Genomic DNA, 24,714 nt, shown 5'->3' on the forward strand with positions numbered 1-24,714 from the left:
CCTATGGTTGCTACTTGCATAGTATATATTTTTTTCCATTCTTTCACTTTCAAACTACTTGTGTCTTTGAATATTAGGTCTCTAGTAGAGCTCATAGTTGGGTCAAGCTCTTTTATCCATTTTGCCAATTTTTGCCTTTTGACTGAAAAGTTTAATCCATTTACATTTAAAGTCACTACTGATAATAAAAAAAATTTCTTCTGCCATTTTGCTATTTAGCCTTTGTTAGTCTTATACATTTTTCCCCTTAGATCTTCCATAATGCCTACTTTTATATTTATTTGTTTTTTTTTGTGTTTACCATATTGAGACACCACATTGAATACTTTCTCATTTCTATCTGGATATGCAATTCATCTATTTTCCTTGTGGTTACCATGGGGTTAACATTTAACTTCCTAAATATATAGCAATCATATTTTGTTTGATACTAACTTGATTTCAGTAGTGTGCATCTACTTTTCCTGTAACCTATTATCCTAGTACCTATTTTTAAAAATTCTTGTTATCATTCACATATATCTTGGTATAGTGTATGTTCAAAATCATAAAGTTACCATTACTTTTTATGCATTTGCATTTTAGCACCTGTAGGAGGTAAGAAATAAAGTTACATACCAAACAGTACACTATACTAATACTGGCATTTATAATTACCCAAAATGGTTACCTTTACTACAGGTCTTTATTTCTTTATGCCACTTTGAATCAATGCCTATGTACTTTCTTTTCAGTCTGAAGAGTCCCTTTCACATTGTTTATAGGGCAGTCATCTATTGGTGATGAACAACTTCACCTTTTGTTTATCTAGATACATCTAACCTCTCCCTAATTTTTGAAAGAAACTCTTGCCAGATATATAACTCTTGGTTGGCAATTATTTTCTTTCTTCAACTCATTGCCTTCTTGCCTCCATTGTTTCTGATAGGAAATCAGCATGAAATCTAATTGGGACTCCTGGTATGTAACATGTTGCTTTTCTCTTAGAGATTTCAGAACCCTCTCCTTGTTCTTGGCATTCAATAGCGTAATCAATATATGACAGGTATATTTTCCTCCATGTTTGTCCTGCTTGGTGTTCTCTGGGCTTCTCGGATGTGCAAATTCATGTCTTTTGTTGTTTGGCACATTTTCTGTCATCATTTCTTTGACTGATCCTTCTGCCCCGTTCTCTCTTTCTTCTCTTTCTGTGACTCCCATAGTGTATGTATTGGAACTCTTGATGGTGTCCCAGGGGTGTCTTAGCCTATTTTGTCTTTTAATAATTGTTTTGTCTTTCTACTCCTCAACCTGATTTATTTCAGTTGTCTCTTCAAGTTCACTGACTCTTTTTTACCAGCTCCAATCCTCTTTTGAAACCCTCCTGGGAATTTTTTTATTTCATTACTGTGGTCGTCAACTCTAGTAGTTCTTTCTGGTTCCTTTTTAAAAATTTTCTCTCTTTACTAAGATTACTATATTGATCATTGGTTTTTCTGATATCCTTTAGCTCTTTCTCTGTATTTGTCTTCATCTCCTTGAGAATTTTTAATACCATTTTTAAAAAGGCTTTGCTCAGTACGTCCACATTCTTGTCTTTGTTGTTGTTTTCTGGGTTTTTATCCTTTTCCTTTGGATGAACTGTCACTTCCTGTTTGTACTCTTGTACACTGTATGTTTTAATATTTTAGGATGTTAACTCTGGGATTTGCTCCCTGGGATGCCTGTTGCTTGGTTTTGTAACCAGCTGGTGATAGAGAGAGGTTTCCTTGAGCTCCTGCGGCCCCTCGGGAAGGGCTGCCCAAGGCGAATGCATGCAGGGTCCTCCTGTCTGTCTGGGCCTCTGCCTTGTCCTGGGCTTCTGCTTGTTGGCTGTTTTGGAGTTCCCCTGTTCACAGGAGCTTGGTTGTCCCCTCTGTTTCCCAGGAGACAGACCTCCCTCTCCCGGGTGTTTGAAGCTGGTGGACCTTTGTTCCAGACTGTGCTTCTCTGCTGTTTCTTACTCTCCTTTCATGCCTCTAGCTGCTTTTGCCTGGAAGCAAATTCTGGGAAGAGGGGCACTCTGGAGAGGACTTGCCCAAGTCGGTCTTTCCTGGTCAAAACCAGGCCAGGGACCCACCAGGGGGTGCAGACTGGCTCCAGAATGCCCTGGGGGTGGGGCCAGGAAGGGCACCAAGAGCTTCTCCTATGGCCCCCTGACCCTGAGCTGCCCTGGCCTGCCCAGCAGATCAGCCCTTCAGCTGACTGTCCCACGGCATCTTTAAATCTCCACCAGTTCTGCCCCTTCCTGGGAGGGTGAAGCAGTGGTTGCTGCTGCAAATATATAAAGAAAGGAGGGGGAGGGTCGCAGCTGCTGGGTGGCTGTGAGTTTTTAACTGAAGTGGTGAGGAGGTTTTGGAACTTCAGCTAGCACCTCATGAATATGCTAAGTGCCCTGGAATTGCTCACTTTAAAACGGTTCATTTTATGGCATGTGAATTTTATCTCAATAAACAACTTTTAAGAAATCCAGGTAAAGCTGCAGCATCTTTGGAGGTTACTTTTTCCCCATAAGCATTTTTGAAAGGAGTGACTAACTATAAAGGACACACTACTAGGCCATTGTTTATTCAAAAAGTTTTATTATTAAACCTGACTGTATCAAGTAATATCAGCTGAGGATGTTATCATCCAGTTATCCCGCAAATCACTCACACCTCGTAGTTTGTTCTCCTTGTTTCGTCACGTCTTCAACATTACTTGGCAACAGAAGAAGACATTTAAGTTAGTCTCCATATTGATTTCCACACATTATTGCAACAATTTTATAGCATTAGAAAGAACATCTACTTCTTCAACAGTATGCAGCTTTTTGCTATTAAGTGAGGAACATAGAAACATGTCTCCTGACATTAAATCTGGTGAAATTTTGTAAAGAGCAAGTGAGTGTTTTTATCCCAAGCATTGCTGGGAAGCGCTGTGACGATGCTGAATGCTTCTGTGCCATTGACAGCCGCTGCCTCTGCGCTGGGGCCCTCGCTCTGAGATGCGTTTTCAGTAGACTCACTCGTTTGCATTTTTTTTTTTACCAGATTCTGTTGCAGTCGGGTTAAGTGTCTTTGTGTCCACCTTGTGGTGTGGCTGCGAGGAACTCGGGGGTGTGGGCGCGGTGGGCGTTCTGCCGGCACCCCATGCGCACGTGCTGCCGCGCCAGCTCCCCTCTGGGGTTTCATCGCATATTCCTTTGAAGGCCTCGAGTCTGTCTTGTGGCTGATCTGGGAAGATGGCAAGAACCCTGCACGCCCGCTTTCCCCGGGAACGCCTGCTGCCCATGGAGCCGAGGCGCCTGTGCTCACGCTGTCTCCTCTCAACAGGTCCCGTGCCCCTTTGTCTCTGCCTCCCTGGCTACACTGGACACGGCTACGGGCCCCAGGGCTGCGCGCCGCTCAGCAACATCTGCCCAAGTCGCCCCTGCGTGAACGGACGGTGCACCGTGAGTCCTGGGGCCCCCAGGAGGAGGGTGCCTCCGGGAAACCTGTTTTCTGTATTACTCACTGAATTTAAGGTTGTGATTCAAGATAAATGGTCAGATGAAAGGTAGACAGTAACTTCAGACCCCAGGAAACACCAGAGAGTTAGGATTTCTCTCTGGGTGATTACGAAATAAGGCAGCCCCCGGCGACCCCAGTGAGCCTGCTTCTCCCTCAGTTGCCGTTCACTGCAGTCAGGACGCGCACCGCGGAGAGGCCCCCTGGCCCTCGTCCTGTCCTGCGGCCTCCTCACCCCCGCGGCGTGGCGGGTCTCTCCCCACAGGACACCGTCTCTGGGTACGTCTGTGAGTGCGAGCCGGGCTGGGCCGGGGCCAACTGCACGGACAACGTGGACGAGTGCCGGAGCAGCCCCTGTCTGAACGGCGGCACCTGTGTGGACGGCGCCAACGCCTTCAGCTGCGAGTGCACCGGTGCCTGGACCGGAGCGCTCTGCCAGGTGCCCCAGCAAGGTAGGGCTCAGGGCTCCCGACGGCCCACCTGCAGCAGGTGATGCTCCGAGGAGCCTGCTCTAGCCACAAGCAACTCTTTCCTTAGAGAAATGGCCTAGAACGCACCCGCTGAATATTTACATAGCTCCATTTAAACCAGAAGAACCTTTTCATTTGCCATTTTCCTTAGGTAGTTTCTGAAAATAAAATAACCAAAGGTATTACGCTTTGCACACTTCTAAGAGTTTTATGCATAGCGGCTGTTTCCTTTTCCTAGACTAAGTCGTGTCACTCTCCTGCTCTGCAGTATGCAGTGGCTCCCCATTGCCTGTGGAGTTAGGCTGGGGCTTTTCAGTACCCTGCAGCCCTGCCTCTCCCTGCCCTCCAAGCTCCTGCTCCCTAGCTCCCTCCAGCACCTTTCCTCGCCACCTGGCCTTGTGCCGCACGCCTCCCCACGCCCCCAGACCCCTGCCCTCGGGAGCACGACCACCCAGCCTGCTCCCCAGAGCCCCCGCGACCTGCACCCCTCACAGTCACCTCGATCCACTCATCTGTGGAGCCCCTGTGCAGAAGCAGGCAGGGAGCCCACCTCCGCCGCCCCGCTCCGCTCTGGGTGACAAGGCCACCTCGGGAGGAAGACCTGGGCTGGGGACCAGCGCTGGGGGGGGGCGGCAGGAAGAGGGCGCCTGGGGGCTGGTGGCACTGGGGGGGTGCTGCGCTGGTCCTCGGGTCCAGGCGGCGCTGGGGGGGTGCTGCACTGGTCCTGGGGTCCGGGCGGCGCTGGGCGGGTGCTGCACTGGGTTGGGGGGCTGGTGGTGCTGGGCGGGTGCTGCACTGGATTGGGGGGCTGGTGGCGCTGGGCGGGCGCTGCGCTGGTCCTGGGGTCTGGGCGGTGCTGGGGGGTTGCTGCGCTGGTCCTGGGGTCCGGGCGGCGCTGGGCGGGTGCTGCACTGGGTTGGGGGGCTGGTGGTGCTGGGTGGGCGCTGCGCTGGGTTGGGGGGCTGGTGGCGCTGGGCAGGCACTGCGCTGGTCCTGGGGTCCGGGCGGCGCTGGGGGGTTGCTGTGCTGGTCCTGGGGTCCGGGCAGCGCTGGGGGCGTGCTGTGCTGGTCCTGGGGTCCGGGCGGCGCTGGGCGGGTGCTGCGCTGGGCCTGGGGCGCTGGTGGCACTGGGCGGGCGCTGTGCTGGGCCCTCCCCGCCAGGCCGGCTCAGCTGTGTCTCCTCCACAGCCTGTGGCGGGGCCTTCTCAGGGCTGGATGGGACCTTCAGCTACAGCAGCCCCGATGCCGGCCCCGTGCACGATGTGAACTGCTTCTGGGTGGTCCGGACCCAGGAGGGCAAGGTAAGGCGCCCGGCCCCGCGCACCTTCGCACCCACGCATGCCTTCCCTGGCGTCTCTGTGCCGGCAGCGCTGGGGCTGCACGCTGATGGCACCTCTCTGCCGTCCACTGACCCTTGGGAGTAGCAGCGGTGTCCTCACTCCCTCTCACACACCCCCAGCGCGGGCCTGGGTGGGCTGGCCCCAAGCCAGGCTTTCCACGGCCACTGGTGCCCGCCCAGCCCGTGGCCGGTTCTTCAGTCCATTTGCCCCTGAGACTGCGGCGTCTGCAGGTGGCCACGGGGCCACAGTGGCTGTGCAGAGGTGGCGACGTGTAGGAGGTGGCGCTCTTGTGACAAGCCTCCTGTGGTGCTGGGCCCAGTGCGCCGCGTGCCTCTTTCCTTCTCTCCTGAAAGACTGGGGCGTTACCCGGCCTCAGGGATGAGGGACCTCGGGAGAAGCTGAGGGATTTTCCCGGCAGGCGTTTGGGAGTGGCCAGCAGCGACCATCTCCTCCCGCTTGGCCTGTGACCCCGGTGGTCACATGGTACATGACAGCTGGGCCGGAGGGTTTTGCTGCTTTGACTGCAGCCTCAGTGACTCAGGCTTGGCCATTTCCAGCCTCCTCCTGTGCGCAGTGAGATAAGGCAGATAAGGGCGCCTGGGACAGCCTGGTGCCTTTTCAGCAAATGAACATCGCCCAGCTCGTTGTAGAAAGGTCAGAAAACCATTGTCCCTGGTGCGGCTCCCGGGGCAACGCAGCCCCGGTACAGTAAACCCCAAATGCATTTCCCAGGGGGCTAGCTGAATTCCCTTCCTTCCGTTTAGTTTCTATGAGTTCTATTTCCTGACATTGAAAATAGTTTTCCTTCAAGAAAAAGTTCTTATGTGAACACTTTTGAATACTTTTATTACCAATTTTAGGAAAATTTATGCTATTTTTCACGATTATTGCGGTTTTATATCTTCTCCTCCCCACCTTAATGTGCGTGATAGGGGAAAATATGTGCAAATATCCCAATGTAGAATTCAAAATGTCCTGGTATTCGTTTTCATTAGCCGAACACTGTTGTGATTTTCGTAATGAAAATTGAATTCAGCAGCCTTTTCTTTCGGTTGCATGGCTGTTTTAGGCGCAGTTGTCCGTGCCCTGTCCTCTGCCTGACATGAGCTCGGTGGCTGCACTTGAACCCGGGGCTGGCTTCTGGGTTTGCTCCTCCCACGCGTATGCTCGGTTCTGTTCACATCCCTGTCTCCCATTCCCGCCCAGCCCTCGGTGGCCCTGAGTACGGCCTAGCCCTCGCCGGCCCTCAGTATGGCCCAGCCCTGGGGCTTCCGGACGCCGCTCCGCCTGCCCGACTATGTCCGTCCAGCTAGGCATCCGGTTCTGGGTCTCCGGGGTGCAGGACGTGTGTCTGTGTGTGCAACGCTGCGGCGACTGGGGCCACGGGCATGCACGTTAGCAGGTGGAACTTCACTGCAGGCCGACGTTGCCACCGTCCTCCTCGTTTTACTGGACTAGGAACGTTGTCAGCTGTACAGTGATGAAATCCAGGTGTATCATTACTCTTGATGCTTTGATACCAACTGAAGTTTGATTTTGGTAACTTTTAAACACAAGTCATTAAATGTATGGAATTTTCATGTATTTGTTGAAAATTACGAGATTATAGCGTATCTGTTGACAGGGACATGATATGAATACTGCCTGGTTGGTGGGGAAATACTTAAGCATTAAAATGCAAATGGAAAGGAATGGCTCCTGCCCTTCTCTTTTTAGGTCCTGCGTATCACCTTCACTTTTTTCCGCCTGGAACCCGTGCGTGATTGTGCACATGAGTTTCTTCAGATCTACGATGGAGACTCCTCTGCAGCCCTTCAGCTTGGGAGGTTCTGTGGCGCCGGCCCCCCTGGTGCGCTCCTCAGCAGCAGCAGTGCCCTCTATTTTCATCTGCACTCTGAACATTTAAGAAATGACAGGGGCTTCACAGTAAGATGGGAGACACAGCAACCAGGTGCGTAAACACGGCGAGAAGCAGAGCACAGTCTTGTAGTTAGTGCGTATCCTTGATTGATACTAGACTTTTGGGCACATTTAACTACTTTGGGATCCAAGGATGCATAATGCTTTTTAGAGCCATTTTAAAACTAACTACTTCTAAACTGCACTGGAATTTAAGTTCATGTTCACAGATAATAAAATTAGGGTGAACTGGAAGAGATTCAGAACCATGAATCTTAGGGGTCTCCTGTGGAATTGCTGAGCTGTCCCCTCTGAGCTCCAGCAGTGCAGTTACCGCAGGCGGCTGCTGGGGACCCTGTTCTCTCTCCACCTGACAGTCCTCAGGTGTGTCAACGCCCAGTAAGGTCTTTGTTGTTATTTTGGTGCCCTTTTTTAAACTTTATATGAGTATTTTAAATATATGAAAAAGTAGAGAGAATAGAACTCTATTGGTTCATCAGATCTGTGAATGTCTTTCTGGAGCTTCTCTCTGTTGATCGGTTTATCCTTGTGCCTCATTGGATTAACTAGTGAAGCTTTGTAGTAAGTCTTGAAATCTGACAGTGAAAGTCTTGTAACTTTGTTCTTTCTAAACCTGCTAGATTCTTGCATTTCCTTATAGATTTTAGAATCAATGCGTCAATCTTCCCTAACAGCTAGTTGGGAATTTTTTGGCATTGCACCAAGTCTATGCGTCCATCTTGGGAGAACTGACCACCTATGAATATGGACTATCTCTACATTTATTTGGTGCTCTTTTTGTGGTTTTTGGTGTTTAAATATTTCACATCTTTTGTTAGATTTATTTCTAGATATATTTGATATTTTATGCTATGTTAAATGATAGTATTTTCTTAAATTTCATTTTCTTCTGTATGTTGCTTTTTTTTTTTTTTAAGGAGGTACTGGGATTGAACCTGAGACCTTGTATGTGGGAAGCAGGCACTCAGTCACTGAGCTACAGCCACACCAATACAATATATTTTAAGAATATTGATTTTGTATCCAGCCACACTGGTAAATTCATTAATCAGTTCTGTTACTTGGTAGATGCTTTTGAATTTTTTTATATACACAATTATGTCATCTGTGAATATAGGCTGTTTTTCTCTTCCTTTCCAATCTTTGATAACTGTTACATCTTTTCCTAGATTTATTTTATGTTTTTCTCAAGCAATTAATTGCTTTTATCTACATTTTCATTATATTTTCTTGCTATTCTTTAGCATTTGTAGAATCGTGAGTGATGTCCCTTCTTTTGATTCCTGATGTTAAAAATGTGGTTTCTCTTTTTTGTCTTGATCAGTCTTACTAATTGTGTATCAATTTTACCAATCTTTTCAAAGAACCATCTTTTGGCTTTGTTATTGTTTTCTGTTGATGTCTATTTCATTGATTTTTGCTCTTGTTTTATTATTTTCTTCTTTTACTTTTTCTAGCTTAATTTGCTGTTACCTTTTTTCCTAGCTTCTTGATTTGTAAGCATGGAGACATAATTGTCAAGATTTTTCTTTTCTAATGTATGCACTGAAGCTATATATTATTGTCTAAGAACAGTTATAGCTATAGCTCACAAGTTTTAATATGTGTTTTCATGTTTGAATATTCTCTCATTTCTATCGTGATTACTCTGTGACTGTTTTATTAAAAGTATGTAACATAATTTTCAGTGTAGTCATCAATCATGCACTGTATCATTTCAATTTCAAAATTTGTCGAGACTTGCTCTATGGCCTGGCATATTTTCTATTTCGGTAAATGTCCCACATGAACAGGAAAGAAGGTATATTCTAGAGTGGTTGGATGTGGCCAACTAGGTCAAGGTAGTCAATAGTGTTGTTAGATATTCTATTTTTTATTGATTTTTCAATCTTTGTGTTCTGTTAGCTACTGAGAGAGGTGTGTTAAGATCTCCAGCTATGTGTATATGCACTTTGCTATTCTGAGAGCTTTTCCTTTATATATTTTAAAGCTATACCATTACATACATACAAATTTAAGATTATTATATCTTCCTATCGAATTGACTCTTTTGTCATCATGAAATCTCCCTCTCTCTCATATTTACCTTAAATTGCATTGTCTAACATAGCCACATCAGCCTTCTTTTGATAGTGTTTGCATGATATATATATATATATTTCCATCATTTTGTTTAAAATGTACCTGTATTTTTGTATGTAAAGTAGAATCCTTTAAACTACATATAGTTAAGGCTCTTTAAAATCTAGTTTGATAGTCTTTGTCTTTTAATTGGTTAGTCAATTTACGTTTGATGTACTTAGTGGTATGATTTGGTTTATACCAATTCGCTAGTTATTTTCTGTTTCATTTTTTCTTTATTCTCTCTTTCTTGCTTTCTTATTATTTAGTCAAGTATTTTTCTTATTCCATTTTATTGTGTCCATTAGTTTTTTTGTTATTCCTTTTGGTTTCATTCTTTTAGTTATTACTCTAGAAATTACAAAATGCATCAACTTATTGCAGTATTTTATAAATTAATACTTTTACCCATCTCAATTAATGCATTATCCTTACAATATTTACTTCCTTTACCACCTACTAATTTTTCCTGTTTTTATCAACTATTTTGCTTCTATATACATTATAAATCCCATGAGATGTTGTTATTGTTGCTTTAAGTATTTAATAGCTTTTTATATTCATCCATACATTTACTTTTTCTTTCCATCTGATACTTTTGTGCTTCTATCTGGGATTATTTTCCTTCAGCCTGAAGGACATTCTCCATTATTTCTTGAAGAACATGTATGCTGGTGACAAATGCTCTGGGCTTTGTCTCAGAATGTATTTTTTCACCTTAATCTTTGAAGGATAGTATCACACAAATAGAATTTTAGGTTGGCAGTTCTCTTTCTGTTAGCACTTTATGCCATTTCAGTGTCTTCTGACTTCCATAATTTCAGTTGGAAAGTCATCTGTAATTCTTACACTGTTCTCTGAAGATAATGTGCCTCTCCCCCGCCCCTCCCCCCCATCTGTTATTAAGAGTCTTATCTTTATATTTAGTTTTCAACAACCTGACTGATGTATCTGGGCCTTTTTAAATACTTCCTCATTATCCTTTGTCCATCTTTTCTTCTATGCTTTATAATAGTTATTATGGAGTCTTTTTTGTTGTTGTTGCCAGCTCCATATTCGGATTGTTTTGGGGTCTACTTTTAATGCCTATTTTATTCATTTATTATCAGCTACTTTTTCTACTTCCTCACATGCCTAGTAATTTTTATTGGGTGTGAGACATTATGGGTGATGTATGGTAGGGTCTCTGTATTGTATTGTTTTTCTCTAAAGAGGTTTGAGTTTTGTTCTGTTAGGCAGTTACCATAACTGGAAGCTCCCCTTGATCCACTGAGGTTTGAATTTGGACATTGTTAGAGAGCGTCTGTTTCAAGCTCTTAATTTCTAGAACATGGTTCTACTCCCTTGATGTAGCTTTTCTGAGATTTCAGTTCTGTTCTCAAGGTTTTCACAAAGGTATCTCCATTCTGATGTTGGATGGGTGGGGTTGCCCTATCTCTCCAGTGTTATGTGATCTCTGGAATCTTCCTTCAGCTCTTACGCTGCCAGGATCATTTCTCTACTAGACCAAGAGCAGTCTCCTCCTGCACAAGTGCAGCTTAGGCTGCAGCCAAGAGCTATACATTATTTTGGTGCTGCTTCAATGTAGCTGCCTTTTCCATGTATCCTGCTCCCCAAATTGCAGCCACTTTAGCAGTCCCAAACCTGGCGCTTTATTTTTCCACCCAAAAGGCTATTGCTTTCTGCTTGGACTCCACTTCCCTGCACATCATTTTAGAAAATGCACGTAGGGAGAATTCTGGGATGAATATGGAGCTTACCACGTGGCATCCCTTCTCTCAAGGGTCATGGTCCTGGACTTTTGCCTATGCACACTAAAACTAAAACTAAAACATTAGCAGCGATTCCTGACTATACCAAATATTAGCGAGCATTCAAGGTTATTCGTTAGAGAAGCTGGATCATTTGTCAAGTAGATGATCCCATATTCTGGGTTCTACTGATTGTATCCTCATATGTTCTTCCTTCTGTTGTAAACTAGCAGCTAGATCAAGAGACTTGATCAGATTCAGGTTTGTTTTATTTGGGCAATAATACATGATGTCTGCTTGTCTCTCTTTTGATGATTTTAACTTTCATCAGATTGATCAGATCATCTCAGGCCGATCTGTCCATTCAAATGTACTTACCTACCCTAATAGTTTTAGCAACTTTTATATTCATTGTTTAGATGAGCATTTAATTGGGGTTTACCAAGTGGTGATAGTTTGTTTACTATTCCTTCTTCATTTATTTTCAAGAGTTCTTCAGTGGAATAGAACTTTCTCATATTATTTGGTTACCTTTACATATAGATCATATAGGAAAGTTTTAAAAAGAGCTTGATTCTTTCCCCTTATTTTTTACTATTCAGATTAATGACTTAGTTTCTGAGCTTTCTCCAGTGATAAACAAGTATTTGTTGTTCCATTTCGTTTCACTTTTGATAACACTATGAAATCATATACTTTATCATATTTTATATATTTAATCCATTCTAATATTCTTTTCTTTTTTGATGTTCAAATTGTCCTGTATTTGGCTAGTGGGAAAATTTTCATGTTAGATTCTGAACCTCTTGACCCAACTTCAATTACCCTTGAGAGCTTCCTCACTTTCTGGTCTGAAAATGTACTCCAGGGTCGTCTTATTCATTTACTGTCTATCCTGGTTTCCAGGCCACTATGCAAATACCACACAACACTTTGACTTAAACAGTGGGAATTAATTGTTTAATTGTGTCAGAAGGCTTGCTTCTTCCAGGCTTGGCAGAGCTCTGGCCAGCTGGCAATCCTTGGGTCCTGGCCTTCCCTTCACATGACGCCGTGCTCCCCTTTCTCTTTTGGGTCCTGCTGACTTCTGGCTCCCAGCCCCTCGCCATGGCTTCTCTTTATAAGGCCTCTGGTAGCAGGATTACATTGGCCACACCTTACCTACAATCACGCCTTCAAGAGATCCTGTTCACAGTGGGTTCACATCTGCAGGAATGGGATTACATTAAGAACATGTTGTTTTCTAGGGTACATAATTTAACTTACCACACTGACTCTGAATTGGTGCCAATTTTCTCCCCAAAGAGCTCTTGTTCTTTTAGGGGGAAAAAGAATTTAGTTTCCACCTGCTGGGTGCTGGGGTAGCTATTGCTACTATGTCAATGTCTAGACTTTTTCAGTGAGCAGAACTAGAAGATGATTTTTTAAAAAAAGAGAAAATGTTGCATGTATTCATAGAGCTCTTCCCATGTAAATTTGGTTGTAATAAAAGTTTTAACTTTATATCTCTTTTCTCATAGGCAAAATTCTTGGTTCCCAAATGCATTAACATATTACTTATGTTACTTAATCCTACACATATACTTTCAGAATAACAATACTAGTATTATTACTAATAATAGGATGATTGAAGATCATTTAATATTTCTTTGTTGTTCTTTTTATACTAAAAAATATTTCCCTAGAGATGTACAGTCAAGTTACTGTGTTTTAAAGTCCCTTGAAATATTTGCATTCTGCATGGATAAGTTATCTACTCAATGCAGTTATTTCACTTGTTTCATTTTGCTTGTGATTTTGAGAGATTTCTTTTTTTTTTTTTAGTCTGATTGAGTTTTGCGTTATACTTATGTAAAACATATCCATAGTTTTGAAGCCAAATCTCTATGCATGGTACATTTAGAGAATCTAGCTCCCATCTCTCTTTCTCATCCTGTTCCTTCCCTCCTCCATAGATAATTTCTCTTAGCTTTGGGTTTATCACATGTAGGGTGTTGCCTCTGTTGTGGATATAAGGCACCATGCCTTCTGCTGCTCTGCAGCTTGGTTTTTTGTTCACTGCATTTGTCTTGGTGATTCTTCTATCACAAGAGTGCAGGATTCCATCCTGCATGTGATCTCTCATCTGCGCAGTCAGGACTCTAAGGAGGACCTGTAGCTTGCTTCCAGGCTTTTGGAATTCCAAACTGCATTACAACAAGTGTCCTGGACATTTGTCTTATCACAGTCTTGACAGTGTATCTTTGGGAGAGAGTTGTACAGGTGGGACTGCTTGATCCTGAGATAAATGCCCAAGTGTTTTGCTAGACACTGCCATATTCTTTTCTCTAGTGGTTGCACCGTTTTGCCTTCTCACATGAGAGTGCCCTTTGCCCCATGGCCTCACCAACAGTCTGTTGTCAAAATTCTGGGCTTTTCCATTCTGAGAAGTAAGAGATGGTATCTCGGTGAACCTTTTATTTGCATTTTCTTTATTGTGAGTGATATTGAACATCTTTTCCTATGTTTAAGGGACGTTTGAAATTTTTTTGTGGATGCTTTCTTCGTATCTATTTTTTAATGAAGTCTTTTATATATTAGAGTGTATTAGTTGGCCAAAGGGGAACTGATGCAAAATACCAGAAATCTGTTGGCTTTTATAAAGGGTATTTATTTGGGGGTAAAAACGTGCAATCACAAGGCCCTAAAGAGAACAACTCAAGGTGCCATAAGAGGTACTTTCTCACCAAAGTCAGCGCCACGTGTTGAGGCAAGATGGCGGGCGGAAAGCTGAACTGCCTGTACTCACTGCCCCAGCAAGGGCAGACCGCACAGGCCAAGTGCCTTCATTTGTGCCATGGGTGGTTTAACAATAGGTAGTTCTAAGCAACTTTCTAAATGAAAATTATGTGGTGTTTATTTTAAAGTGTAAAATGACCTAGTTTGTTGAAGGCATAGGTGCTGGCAGCATTTCCAGAACTTTTAAAGAGTTAATATATGGAAATTAATCTCCCTTAAAGTGAAAAAAGATAACAAACAACGCACTACCCATTTCTCAGACAGTGCAGCAGTGTATTTTAAATCCCATTTCCAATGGTGGCTTATAAGCCGCAGCTCCCGGCATGGGTAATTCGTTTATCAGTTGGTATTTCTAGGTCTATAACGTGATAAAATTGGAAAACCGCAAGTCTTGTGTGATGTGAGCGGCTCCAGAGCTGCTCGTGTTACTGAAGGGACGCTTGGCCTCATCAGCTCGCGCTCCTCCTTCCCTCTAGAGTGTGGCGGGGTGGTGATCAGCCCCTACGGCTCCATCACGTCGCCGGGGTACCCCGGGAACTACCCGCCTGGACGAGACTGCGTGTGGACCGTTGCAGTCCCCCCTCACCTCCTGGTGACGCTCACCTTCGGGACCCTGAGCCTGGAGCAGCACGAGGACTGCAGCTCGGATTTCCTGGAGGTACAGGCGGCGCCCAGCCCTGTGCCCCTCCCCGCCGCGCCCCTCCTCGCGCGCCCAGCCCTGCGCCCCTCCTCACCGTGCCCCTCCCACCGCGCCCAGCCCTGCACGCCCCTCCTCGCCGAGCCCCTCCTCGCCGCGCCCAGCCCTGCGCCCCTCCCCGCCACGCCCCTCCTCGCGCGCCCAGCCCTGCGCCCCTCCTCACCGTGCCCCTCCCACCGCGCCCAGCCCTGCACGCCCCTCCTCGCCGAGCCCCTCCTCGCCGCGCCCAGCCCTGCGCCCCTCCCCGCCACGCCCCTCCTCGCGCGCCCAGCCCTGCGCCCCTCCTCACCGTGCCCCTCCCACCGCGCCCAGCCCTGCACGCCCCTCCCCGCCGCGCCCCTCCTCGCGCGCCCAGCCCTGCGCCCCTCCTCACCGTGTCCAGCCCTGCGCGCCCCTCCTCACCGTGCCCCTCCCACCGCGCCCAGCCCTGCGCCCCTCCTCACCGTGTCCAGCCCTGCGCCCCTCCTCACCGTGTCCAGCCCTGCGCCCCTCCTCACCGTGCCCCTCCCACCGCGCCCAGCCCTGCGCCCCTCCTCACCGTGCGCCTTCCACCGCGCACAGCCCTGCGCACCCCTCCTCACCGCGCCCCTCCTCGTCGCGCTCAGCCCTGCGGGCCCCTCCTCGCCGCACCCCTCCTTGCTGCTCTCAGCCCTGCGCACCCCTCCTCTCCGCGCCCCTCCTCCTCGCGCTCAGCCCTGCGCGCCCCTCTTCGCCGCACCCCGCCTTGCCGCGCTCAGCCCTGCGCCCCTCCCCGCCCACCCCGCACCCAGTCCTGCGCGCCCCTCCCCGCCACGCCTGCGCCGCCTGCCTGGAAGCCCAGCCCCTGCGCCCCTTGCCCCGGGAGCCGAGCTGGGGAGGCCGCGGAGGGGAGGCCGCCGGGGTGCCGTGGCTGCTCCCAGCTCCCTGGCTTCGAGGCGGCATGGGGCTGCTCAGGCGGCGTGGAGGGGTCCCGGGCGGGGGCCTCGCCGAGATGCGCAGATAAGAGGCTGAGCCTGCGCCCCCCACTGCCTGAGACAAGAAGGGGGGAGAAAGGCCGATCAGTCAAGCGCTCCTGGGGCTCCACGTACAGCGCTGCTGAAGGCCCGTTGGGGGCCCCCGCACCTTGTGGGGTGTCCTCCCGGCAATCCCGGGAGCCCTTGCAGGACCAGCCCAGCACAAGGCTCTCTACGCCCGTTAGAGAGCAGCGTGTGGCCGCCCCTTCCCGTAGGGTGGTGCGCTGCAGTGGGCAGGGGTCTCCACGAGCTGGACCATTGGTCACCTAGTGGTCATTTAGTGGCCATCACAATGGATCTGAACCCTTTGGGATGGCTGGAAAATCTGCCTCTGCCTGGAAGTTTCAGCAAAATAGTCTTTTAAACGTTGGCATTGACTTTCCTTAGAATGAACTTCCCAAAAATCCCATCAAGTTAAAATTAGAGGCTTTTCTCCTTCCTTTGTGTTCATTCCCAGCTCTAGTAGAGAGCACGGGCCATCTGATAGGGCTGCAGGGAAGCATTCGTCATCAGGACGGTATTTCAGGCCCTGGTTAAATCCCCGAATGGAAGCAGGCTGCCCTGTGACTTTGCCACCAACTGGAAAGTCACCTGGACAGACATGACTGCGTTGAAGTGGCTGCTCCAAGCAGGGCAGGACTTGGAGGCCAGCCTGCTCCCTGGCCAGGCCAGTCACACCCAGGAGAAGGGCCCCGGGGGCCCCTTGTCATCACTGAGGTAGCCCGGCCCCCTGGCCCTGTAGAACCCGCCCAGTGGTCACTGTGCCATCTTCCTTCACTTCTTTCCCTCCCGCGCCGACGACCTCACTTACTTTCTATTCTTATTTTGCATATACTTCCTTCTTCTAGACCCTAGGATTTATAATTTCAAAATGAACACCTGGGGGAAAACCCTCAAGCCTGAGAAAGAAATGCTAGAGCTTAGTAGCAGCACTAGACGGATTGCAGGTGCCCTTCGGCCCGCGGAGGGGATGTTCACACGACAGGGGTCACCCTTCCCTGCCCTACCCATGCCAGCAGCCATGTCAGACAGATGTGAGACGTCGCTCTCAGGCAGGCTGCACAGGAGTCACCGTATGCAGTGCCGTTGGCCTGTGTCCACCGCGTGCGAGATGGCGCGTTCTTTTTTTCTAGATTCGAGATGGTCCTTTGCAGCAAGACCCTGTCCTTGAGAAGCTCTGTACCTCGCTCTCCGCGCCGCCCCTCCAGCTGACGGGCCCCTTTGCCAGGATCCACTTCCATTCCGACGCCCAGGCCAGTGACCGGGGCTTCCATATCACCTACCTAACGTCACCGGGTGAGTGCCGGCTGGGTGGCGCCCAGCGGGTCGGAGGACAGCGCTGCGCTCGCTCGTGGCTTCCTGCAGCTGGAGGAGCAGGCCATCTTTGTAACCACCTCTCTCTCGTGGCTGATTCCCTGTGTTCCCGGCGTTCTAGTATGATAGCCATTTCCCTTGAGTTGGGGACCCACATCGTGGTAGCAGGACCAGGCCTCTGAGATGGAACGGCTCACGGTGTTTGTGCCATGCAGGCCCCTCGAGAGGTGCAGGCTTCCTTCCTGGAGGAGCCCGGCAAGCCCGGGGCCTTATGCTAGACTGCTTGAGATCCTGTGGGTCCCCCCTGACCCTGTGAGCCTCCCCCCGACCCCAGGGCCTCCCCCTGACCCTGAGGCTTCCCCCTGAGACCCCGTGGGCCCACCCCTGATACCAGGGCCCCCCCGGACCCCAGGGCCCCCCCTGACCCCACAGCCTCTCTCTGACCCCGGGGCCTCCCCCTGACCCCGGGCCCCCCCCCCCCGACCCCAGGACCTCCCCCTGACCCCGGGGCCTTGTCCTTGACCATGCTAGACCCCTGGTGGCCTTGTCCCTGGTCAGTCCAGCTGCGCAGCCCCCATCGTGCTGGCCTGTCTCTCCCTCTGCTGACACGCTGTCGTGTCCTCAGCCCGAGCTGACGCCCTTAGAACCCAAGAAGCTCTCTGGGCAGCTGCCAGAGGCTGCAGAGCCTCTGCCAGCAGGTCACTGCGGCCCAGAACTCATAGGAGAAGGAAAAGGAACGTCTCCTCAGAGGCGCTTTCTGGACCCTGGCCGTGGAGCTTGCCGTTTTCTGGTTTTCTGGGTGGCCTCCTCCCCCTGCCATCCTATGCCGTCTGCACTTGCGTTTCCTCCAGTTGGAGCCTTTACCTGCTGGTATTTCACTTTGTTCCGTGTAGTTTGTGAACTTCCTTGAATCCTCATGGAATGAGGTGTTTAAAGCTCAGCATCCGGCAGGGTCACGCACTGCGGTGGGTTTCTTGGTGTATATGCTTATCTCATGAACACAGATGACGGAGACTGTCCAGGGCAAGCCCAGGACGGACGACTGTGTGTGTGGACAGAACATGGGGCCGCACGCGAGGACGGACGACTGTGTGTGTAGAGTAGAACGCGGGACCGTGCGCATGACTGATGACTGTGCATGTGGACCTAGACCACGGGGCTGCACGCCTGGGACGGATGACTGTGCGTGTGGACCTAGAACACGGGGCCACGCGCTAGGACGGACGACTGCATGTGAACCTAGAACACGGGGCCACGCGCCCATGATGGATGACTGTGTGTGTGGACCTAGAACATGGGGCCACACGCTCAGGAAGGACGACTGTGTGTGTGGACAGAACATGGGCGGCACGCCTGGGATGGACGACTGCGTGTGGACCAGAACACAGTGTCGCATGCCGGGGCAGCCAGGCAGGGCTCCCCATGTGACCTTTGCCCTCTGCCCTCAGGGGACCCGCCCTGTGGAGGGAACTTCACCGGCCCGGAGGGCGAGCTCGTCTTCCCCGCCCTGCCCGGGCCGCTGGCACAGGCCAGGCAGTGCGTCTACATCGTGCGGCAGCCGCCGGGCGAGCGGATCCAGCTCACCTTTACCCACGTGGAGCTGGGCGGCCGGGGCGGCTGCTCGCAGAGTTACATCGAGGTAAGCCGCGCCGTGGCCCGAGGCAGTGGCCCTGTGCCCGCTGCCCCGCTGCCCCTCTGCCCGCCCAGGCCCCTGCGCCGCCCCAGCACGGCCCGCAGCCCCATGGCCCTCCAGCGTCCTCGGGTGCAGGCAGGCCTGCATGGACCTGTCCAGTCCCACAGAAGCCCAGCAGAGGACGCGAATGAGGGCCGAGCCTGCGGACGTGTGGTAAGCTGGGCGACGGCTGCGCAGGCGGCCTGCGAGGGCAGCGAGGGCTCTGTCCCCTAGTGGGAGCTGCGCGCCCCTGGGCACGGCCTGGGCCGCGACTTGTGTGAGTCGTCCCTTGTCTCCTTCAGAAGCCTCCGCTTTGCTAAGTGTGCGGATGGCTGAGAGCAGAGGCACCTCGGGGACAGGAGCAGAAGACAGCTGGTGCTGCTGCCTGCCTTTCTTTCGCTTGCTGCTGGGTTAAGCCGGAAGTTAAAATGCTGAGCAAGAGAAAGAAAACGTGTTTTGTTGGGTACAATCATTTTATATAAACTCAGAGAGGCATTTGCAGTTTGATTCACTCTTGGGAATTAGACCAATTCATTTTTTCAAGAAAAACTCAAGAAAAAGCCTGCTGCCCTCTTCTCTCCTCCACATGTGGAGAGGAAGCAGAATTTTAGCATAAAATCTTGCCTTATGTAAAAAAGTACATTTGAGCAGAACAACACAGGGATGCATATTTTTTAATCCAGGAGTTTTTCTCTCAAATGGGGGGGGGGGGAATATACGTGTTCATTCAATTTATGTTTTCTAAGGTTCTTCTGAACAACTTTAATATTTTGCACTATGGAGCAATTTTGTTTTTGTTTCACAAATTAAAATTATTTGGATTTTTTGGGTGAATTTCCAACCTGTTTCTCACTTTGAAAACCTCACAGTTGGGGAGCGTGTGCTGTGGCCCGGGGGCTGCCCACGCCCCTGAGGACCTTCACGAATCAGGTCAGAGCTGCTGAGGGCGGAGGCGGGCCGTGTGTCAGCCCTGGCTGTGCGCATGTTCACGTCGGGGAGCCAGGCCCGGGGGAGCCGCGGTCCCGCCCCCCTTTCATACAGGGGGCCCAGGCTGAGAGGAGCCAAAGGTCCTGCTCCCCTTTAATATTGGGGGCCCAGGCCCCGAGGAGCGAGGGTGCTGCCTGGTCACGCCTGGCAGGTGGAGCTGGGGCGCCTGCAGCGGGCTCCCCTCTGTGCAGGGTGCGGCCGCGAGGCTGAGCGGGCGGCAACTCCCAGGGCGGCTCCTCCTCAGGCCCCGTGCACGGAGCCCCAGGTGGGCACTGCCAGAGGGGAGCCCCCCGGGCTGTCTGGAGAATGGGGCAAGGTGCGGCCTCAGCCCCCCAGCCCCGGTGGCTCCACGTGTGGGCACCTCGGAGGTGTCCCGTGTGGTGTCACGACAGCGTAGCCCGCACCCAGAGGCTGGACCTCGTGGCACAGCGTGGCTGAGGATCCGGGGCCAGGGTGGGCTGCGCTCCTCAGTCCTGCTCTCAGGCCGTCCTTTCTCTGGGTGCTGCGCCCCTGACACGGAGGAAATGTGCAGAGAAGGCCGGAGCAGCGCAGGGCTCCTCCGAGGTGCTCCTGGGCAGCTGGCTCCGGCTGGGCCTTAGCGTGGGCCGGGAGCCCTGGGAAGGCGTTGGAAGGGAGGGGGCCGCGGTGTGCACAGGCCAGCGCCCGCACGAGCACACCCGACCTGCCCGCCCAGGAGGGCTGGAGCCCAGAGCCCGGCTGCAGGGGGGCAGCTTTAGACCCTGGTGCCTGCAAGCTGGCCCTTGCCCAGCTCTGTGGCTTCTGGACATTCGCTGCTCTGCCTGCATCCCCTGCCTTCCTTGATGCCCCTCGACCACCGCGGCGTGTTGGGACTCGCTGTCCACTCACAGTGGTTTCCTTTCTGGAAATGACACCGAACAAGCGAGGGGCTCAGGCAGGGGATAAACAGAGTGCGAGGGCACCGCAGGGCGCTGGTGGTCCGGGGCGAGAGGGCACTGCCGTCCACCGACTCCACATCAGATCACCCCAAAGTTTAGAGGAAAGGGAGCGCAGAGGGGGGCTCCAGAGGGAGCTGGAGAGCGGGGCAGGGAGCTCCGCGGGCAGAGCGGCCGTGCTGGTGGCCTCTCGCATCGTTGTGTGGTTTGAAGGTCTGACTTTTTGCTCAGTAAGAGCTCCGTAAACATTCATTTGAGAAAAAAAAAAAACTACCAAAGATGAAAATAAATGTGGTGTTAGGTAGATTCAGCATAGCATATCTTTCTTGTTCTTTTTTTTAATAAGAAGCCTAATTCCCACACTGATTCTTGGATTTATAGACCTCTCTCTACTTAAAAATTTTGACTTCTAACAATGCACGTTGTCCCAGGTGGTGTGAGGGGTGTCGGAAGAGGACGAGCCCAGCGAGGACAGACCAGGGTGGGCACCTCTGCCCGGGCCTTGGGCGGCAGGACAGGGGAGCAGGCCTCCCAGGGCTTCACGAGGGGCTCACGTCCCCTGGCCTGAGTGAAGGACACTTAGCAGTCATCAGAGTTTAGTTTTTAATCCCCGACAACGCGAGTGTTTGCAGAACAGTCATTTCCCAAGCTGATGTGCTGTTAAGGTCGGGGCTTGGGGAGGGCAATAAGTAGAACTGTTCACCCCGCAGGGTCTCAGAGCAGCCCTGAAGCATCTGGCCCCTGACTCAGAGGGCGAGGAGGGGGCACGCAGCAGAGGCGGGCGATGGCGCGGATGGGCCCCGCTCAGGAACGCCTTCTCATAGGGGCAAGCCGATAAAAACGGGTGGCACAGGGAAGTCCACAGGGTGCTCGATGAGGGGGGAACTCGGTGTCTCAGGTGGAGACCATGTGCCTATTTTGCGAATGTCATTGAATTACCAATTAATCGTATTTCAGGCCTCAGTGACAATCCTAGAGAGTTAATGAAGTAGAAACTATGCACATGTTGTGTCCCTTTACTGCATAATGCCACTAGTTTTAGAAACACCCACCTGCTTGGAAATCTGCATGTACGCTCCCATATAATTACGTATTTAGAAAGAAAGAAAACCTGAGATAAAAGACTACATAGAAAAGAACAAGCAGAAAATATTATGTATCCACCCCGTGAGACATGATGAAATCCTACTCCCAGATGAACTCTTCAGTGTAACATTTTGGGCAGGGCTGTGATGCCGACCCCTTGAAGCGCCATCCTCCCTCAGACTGTCTCCTTTGCCCCCATCCCACTCCCAGTCCCCCGGCCCACTGCTAGGCCCGTGGAGCACCCGCTCACCTCCAGGCTCCGGTCACGCTTGCTGGGTGCGGATGCGCTGGCCTTCGGGCGCCCATGTGTTGGTTTGTGGCCATGATGCCTAGTTACGCTCATGCTGCGCACTGGATGGCAGAGCAGCAGCGTGGCCTTGACGGTGCGCTGCCAGGGAGCTGAGTAACGCTCACGTGTTGCAATAGCAGGAAAGCGTCTCACTTAAGCACACTGTGAAATTAACTTGGGAGAAACACCTTTTTAGAAATGGTGGAAAGGAAGGCAATGGGGAGACGTTGGCTGTGTCTGAACGGGTTGTGTCTCCGCTGGGCCATAGTGCGGGGACAGATGAGCCTGCCCCTCGCTGTGCTGTCAGCCTGTTCTCCCAGCGCCGCCCTCCTGTGGTGTCTGGTGAGGTGACGAGCCATGTGTGATGGGGACAGCTGTCAGGCTGGGAGCGAAGGGCCGTGTGGACCACGTCCTCGACGCGCACAAAGCTGTTGTGTGCGCAGCGGCCCAGCGCGATGGCGGCGCGGGGCGGGAGGACGCCACACACACAGGCCAGGGGGCTTGGAAGAGACGACGGTGCCGCTGGCGTGGCGACTGCTGGAGGACAGCAGCGCGGTGTCGCCAGGCACTGAACGTACGTGTCCTCCCCGTCCATTGGGATGATCACGTTACTCCCATCCAAGGGCTCACGGGGTCTTCTGCTCTGTCAGTGTTGACCCAGCTGCCCCGACGCTGGGCTTCGTGCTCAGGCTGAGTAGGAAGCAGGGGCGCCGCCCAGGTGAGCACACGTGACTCCTGCCCCGCTGGGGTCAGAGGGAGGGAAGGACAGGCGGTGAGGGAAGTGGCCGCCGCGCTTCTGGCTGCGCAGCCGGGGCCGCCTCCAGGGTCAAGGTCAGAGGGAGCGAGGCAAGGGCCAAGGGGCCGGAGACCCCAGGCAGAGAGCCAGAGACCCCAGGCGGAGAGCCGGAGACTCCAGGTGGGGAGCCGGAGACCCTTGGTGGAGAGCTGGAGACCCTAGGCAGGGACCCGGAGACCCTAAGCGGGGTCCAGAGACCCCAGGCGGAGGGCTGGAGACCACAGGTGGAGAGCTGGAGACCCCAGGCAGAGTCGGAGACCCAAGGCGGAGGGCCAGAGATCCCACGCAAGGGGCTGGAGACCACAGGCAGAGAGTCGGAGACCCCAGGTGGAGGGCCAGAGACCCCAGGTGGAGGGCCGGAGACCCCACGTGGAGAGCCGGAGACCCCAGGCGGAGGGCTGGCCCTGAGCCAGGCTCGAGGAGAAGCCTGATGGCCTGCACTGGGTTCCAGGCGGGGGGATTCGGCCAGGGGCCACAGGCCCGCATGCCGCCCACGTCAGCTCTGCTTCGCGGGGGGCTGAGCCGGGAGCCGCGCTGGCTCTGCTGGGAACAAAGGCCTAGGCTGGAGCTTCGAGGCACCATGTGAAGGCAGCCTGGACCCAGAGCAGACTCAGGCTCCGCGCCATGGCTCAGCCCTGGCCGTCCAGGTGCTGAGGCCCCCTGCTTCCGGGCTGCAGGTAACTGCGTTTCAGCCCAGCTCGCTGACAGGAAGCGGCTCCTCCTCAAGCCCTTGTGGCTTCTCAGGATGCGGCTTGATTCCACGAGCGTCGAGTGGGAGTCTGTCTCAATACTCGGTAACCTAGAGGTCCCGGGCCACAGGGCGTGAGTGGCTCTCTGGGCTGCACAGTGTGTGCTGGCCAGGTAAGGCCAGGTAAGGTCACCTGTGAGAAGCCGGGCAGTCCTGGAGCACCAGGCTTCTGAACTGTCTTGCTCACTGCCGTTTCCTGGCATACATGACCCCATGATGAGCACTCGCTGTGGCTCCTCCGCAGGTGCGCTCACCTGGCTGTCTCGGGAGTGCTTCGTCCCTTCAGTTGTCAGACAGTCTCGAATGTCTGCCTCACCTCCGCCGTGTTGCTCTTATGGCTCTCGGTTGACAGCACTGCTGCCCTGTCCCCATGTCCTCCCCGCCTGGGGCCCAGGCCCGTGGTCCTGTGGCCCCGTGGTCCTGTGGTGGGTGCGTGCGGCAGCCCCAGTGCTTCTCAGACTTCTGCTCCCGTCCCATGGCAAGTGGGGCAAGTGCCCTGGCCGCGCCCGCTGCCCGTGGAAGGAGGGCCAGGGCTCCACGGGCCACCTGCCCAGAGTCCACGTTCAGTCCTCGGGCAGGAAGGGGTGCAGAGCGAGGGAGGAAGCGCCGTCTGCCCAGTTTTTGAGCAGAAAGGAGTGACTATCGACCGCGAGATGTTCCGCTGCTGTTTGGGGGCCCTGGACCACTGGTGGGTTGTACTTCCAAGTCTCCCTCAGGAGGGCTGTGGTTCAGGTCCTGCGGTATCGGGGTCCAGGGAGGATCCAGGCTTTCAGAATTAATAAGGTCCTATTTCAGTCAAGAGGGAGAGGAGCTCGGCTAGATCCAGGTGCCCCCGAGTCTAGGCCCAGGGCCCAGCAGCTCCTCTAAGACCTTCCAGAGGCAGCTGACTTCTCCTCGCCAATGGCCTTGACGCCCATTAGCTGGGCCAGGGGTGCCTGCGTGGGCTCCTCTGCGGCTGTGGCTGCTTGTCTGCTTCCTTGTCATCTCCTCATGGGCGGAAGGAGTGAGACCACGGCCTCCCAGGAGCAAATAGGACCCTGGAGGCCGAGAGCAGGAAGCCGCCTCCGCTGCGCGTCATGCTTTCTGCTTTCCAGGAACTGTGGCGTGGCTGCCCCTCTGAAAAATGGAAGCGGCCTGCCGTGTCTAAATGAACGAATCGACACATGTTTTTCAAATACCTGTTTGCAGGGTTCTAGTTTAATGCTGAAGGGGAATCAAATTTTCTCTTTCCTTGGAGATTTGCTGTTTGGTTAGGAGTGAATTTAGCATAGCTTTATGACAGTGTGTGAAATGTGTGTTCCAGATGTTGTAGGGGCTGGAAGAAGAGAGCTGG

The 24,714-nt window shown here is 51.9% G+C and overlaps 1 protein-coding gene across 1 annotated transcript in view; it reads left to right on the top strand.

Annotated features, from left to right (window-relative positions):
- Window positions 1-24,714, top strand: part of CUBN (cubilin) — a 242,374-nt gene that overhangs the window by 22,762 nt on the left and 194,898 nt on the right. Inside the window, exons 11-17 of the mRNA XM_058297911.1 lie at window positions 3,333-3,451; window positions 3,772-3,958; window positions 5,165-5,277; window positions 7,033-7,267; window positions 14,363-14,544; window positions 16,709-16,871; window positions 18,338-18,528. Of these exons, the coding sequence (XP_058153894.1) occupies window positions 3,333-3,451; window positions 3,772-3,958; window positions 5,165-5,277; window positions 7,033-7,267; window positions 14,363-14,544; window positions 16,709-16,871; window positions 18,338-18,528 (1,190 nt within the window). The remainder of the gene's footprint in view (window positions 1-3,332; window positions 3,452-3,771; window positions 3,959-5,164; window positions 5,278-7,032; window positions 7,268-14,362; window positions 14,545-16,708; window positions 16,872-18,337; window positions 18,529-24,714) is intronic.

The sequence above is a fragment of the Dasypus novemcinctus genome, chromosome 5 (genome assembly GCF_030445035.2).
Source record: "Dasypus novemcinctus isolate mDasNov1 chromosome 5, mDasNov1.1.hap2, whole genome shotgun sequence".
NCBI lineage: Eukaryota > Metazoa > Chordata > Mammalia > Cingulata > Dasypodidae > Dasypus > Dasypus novemcinctus.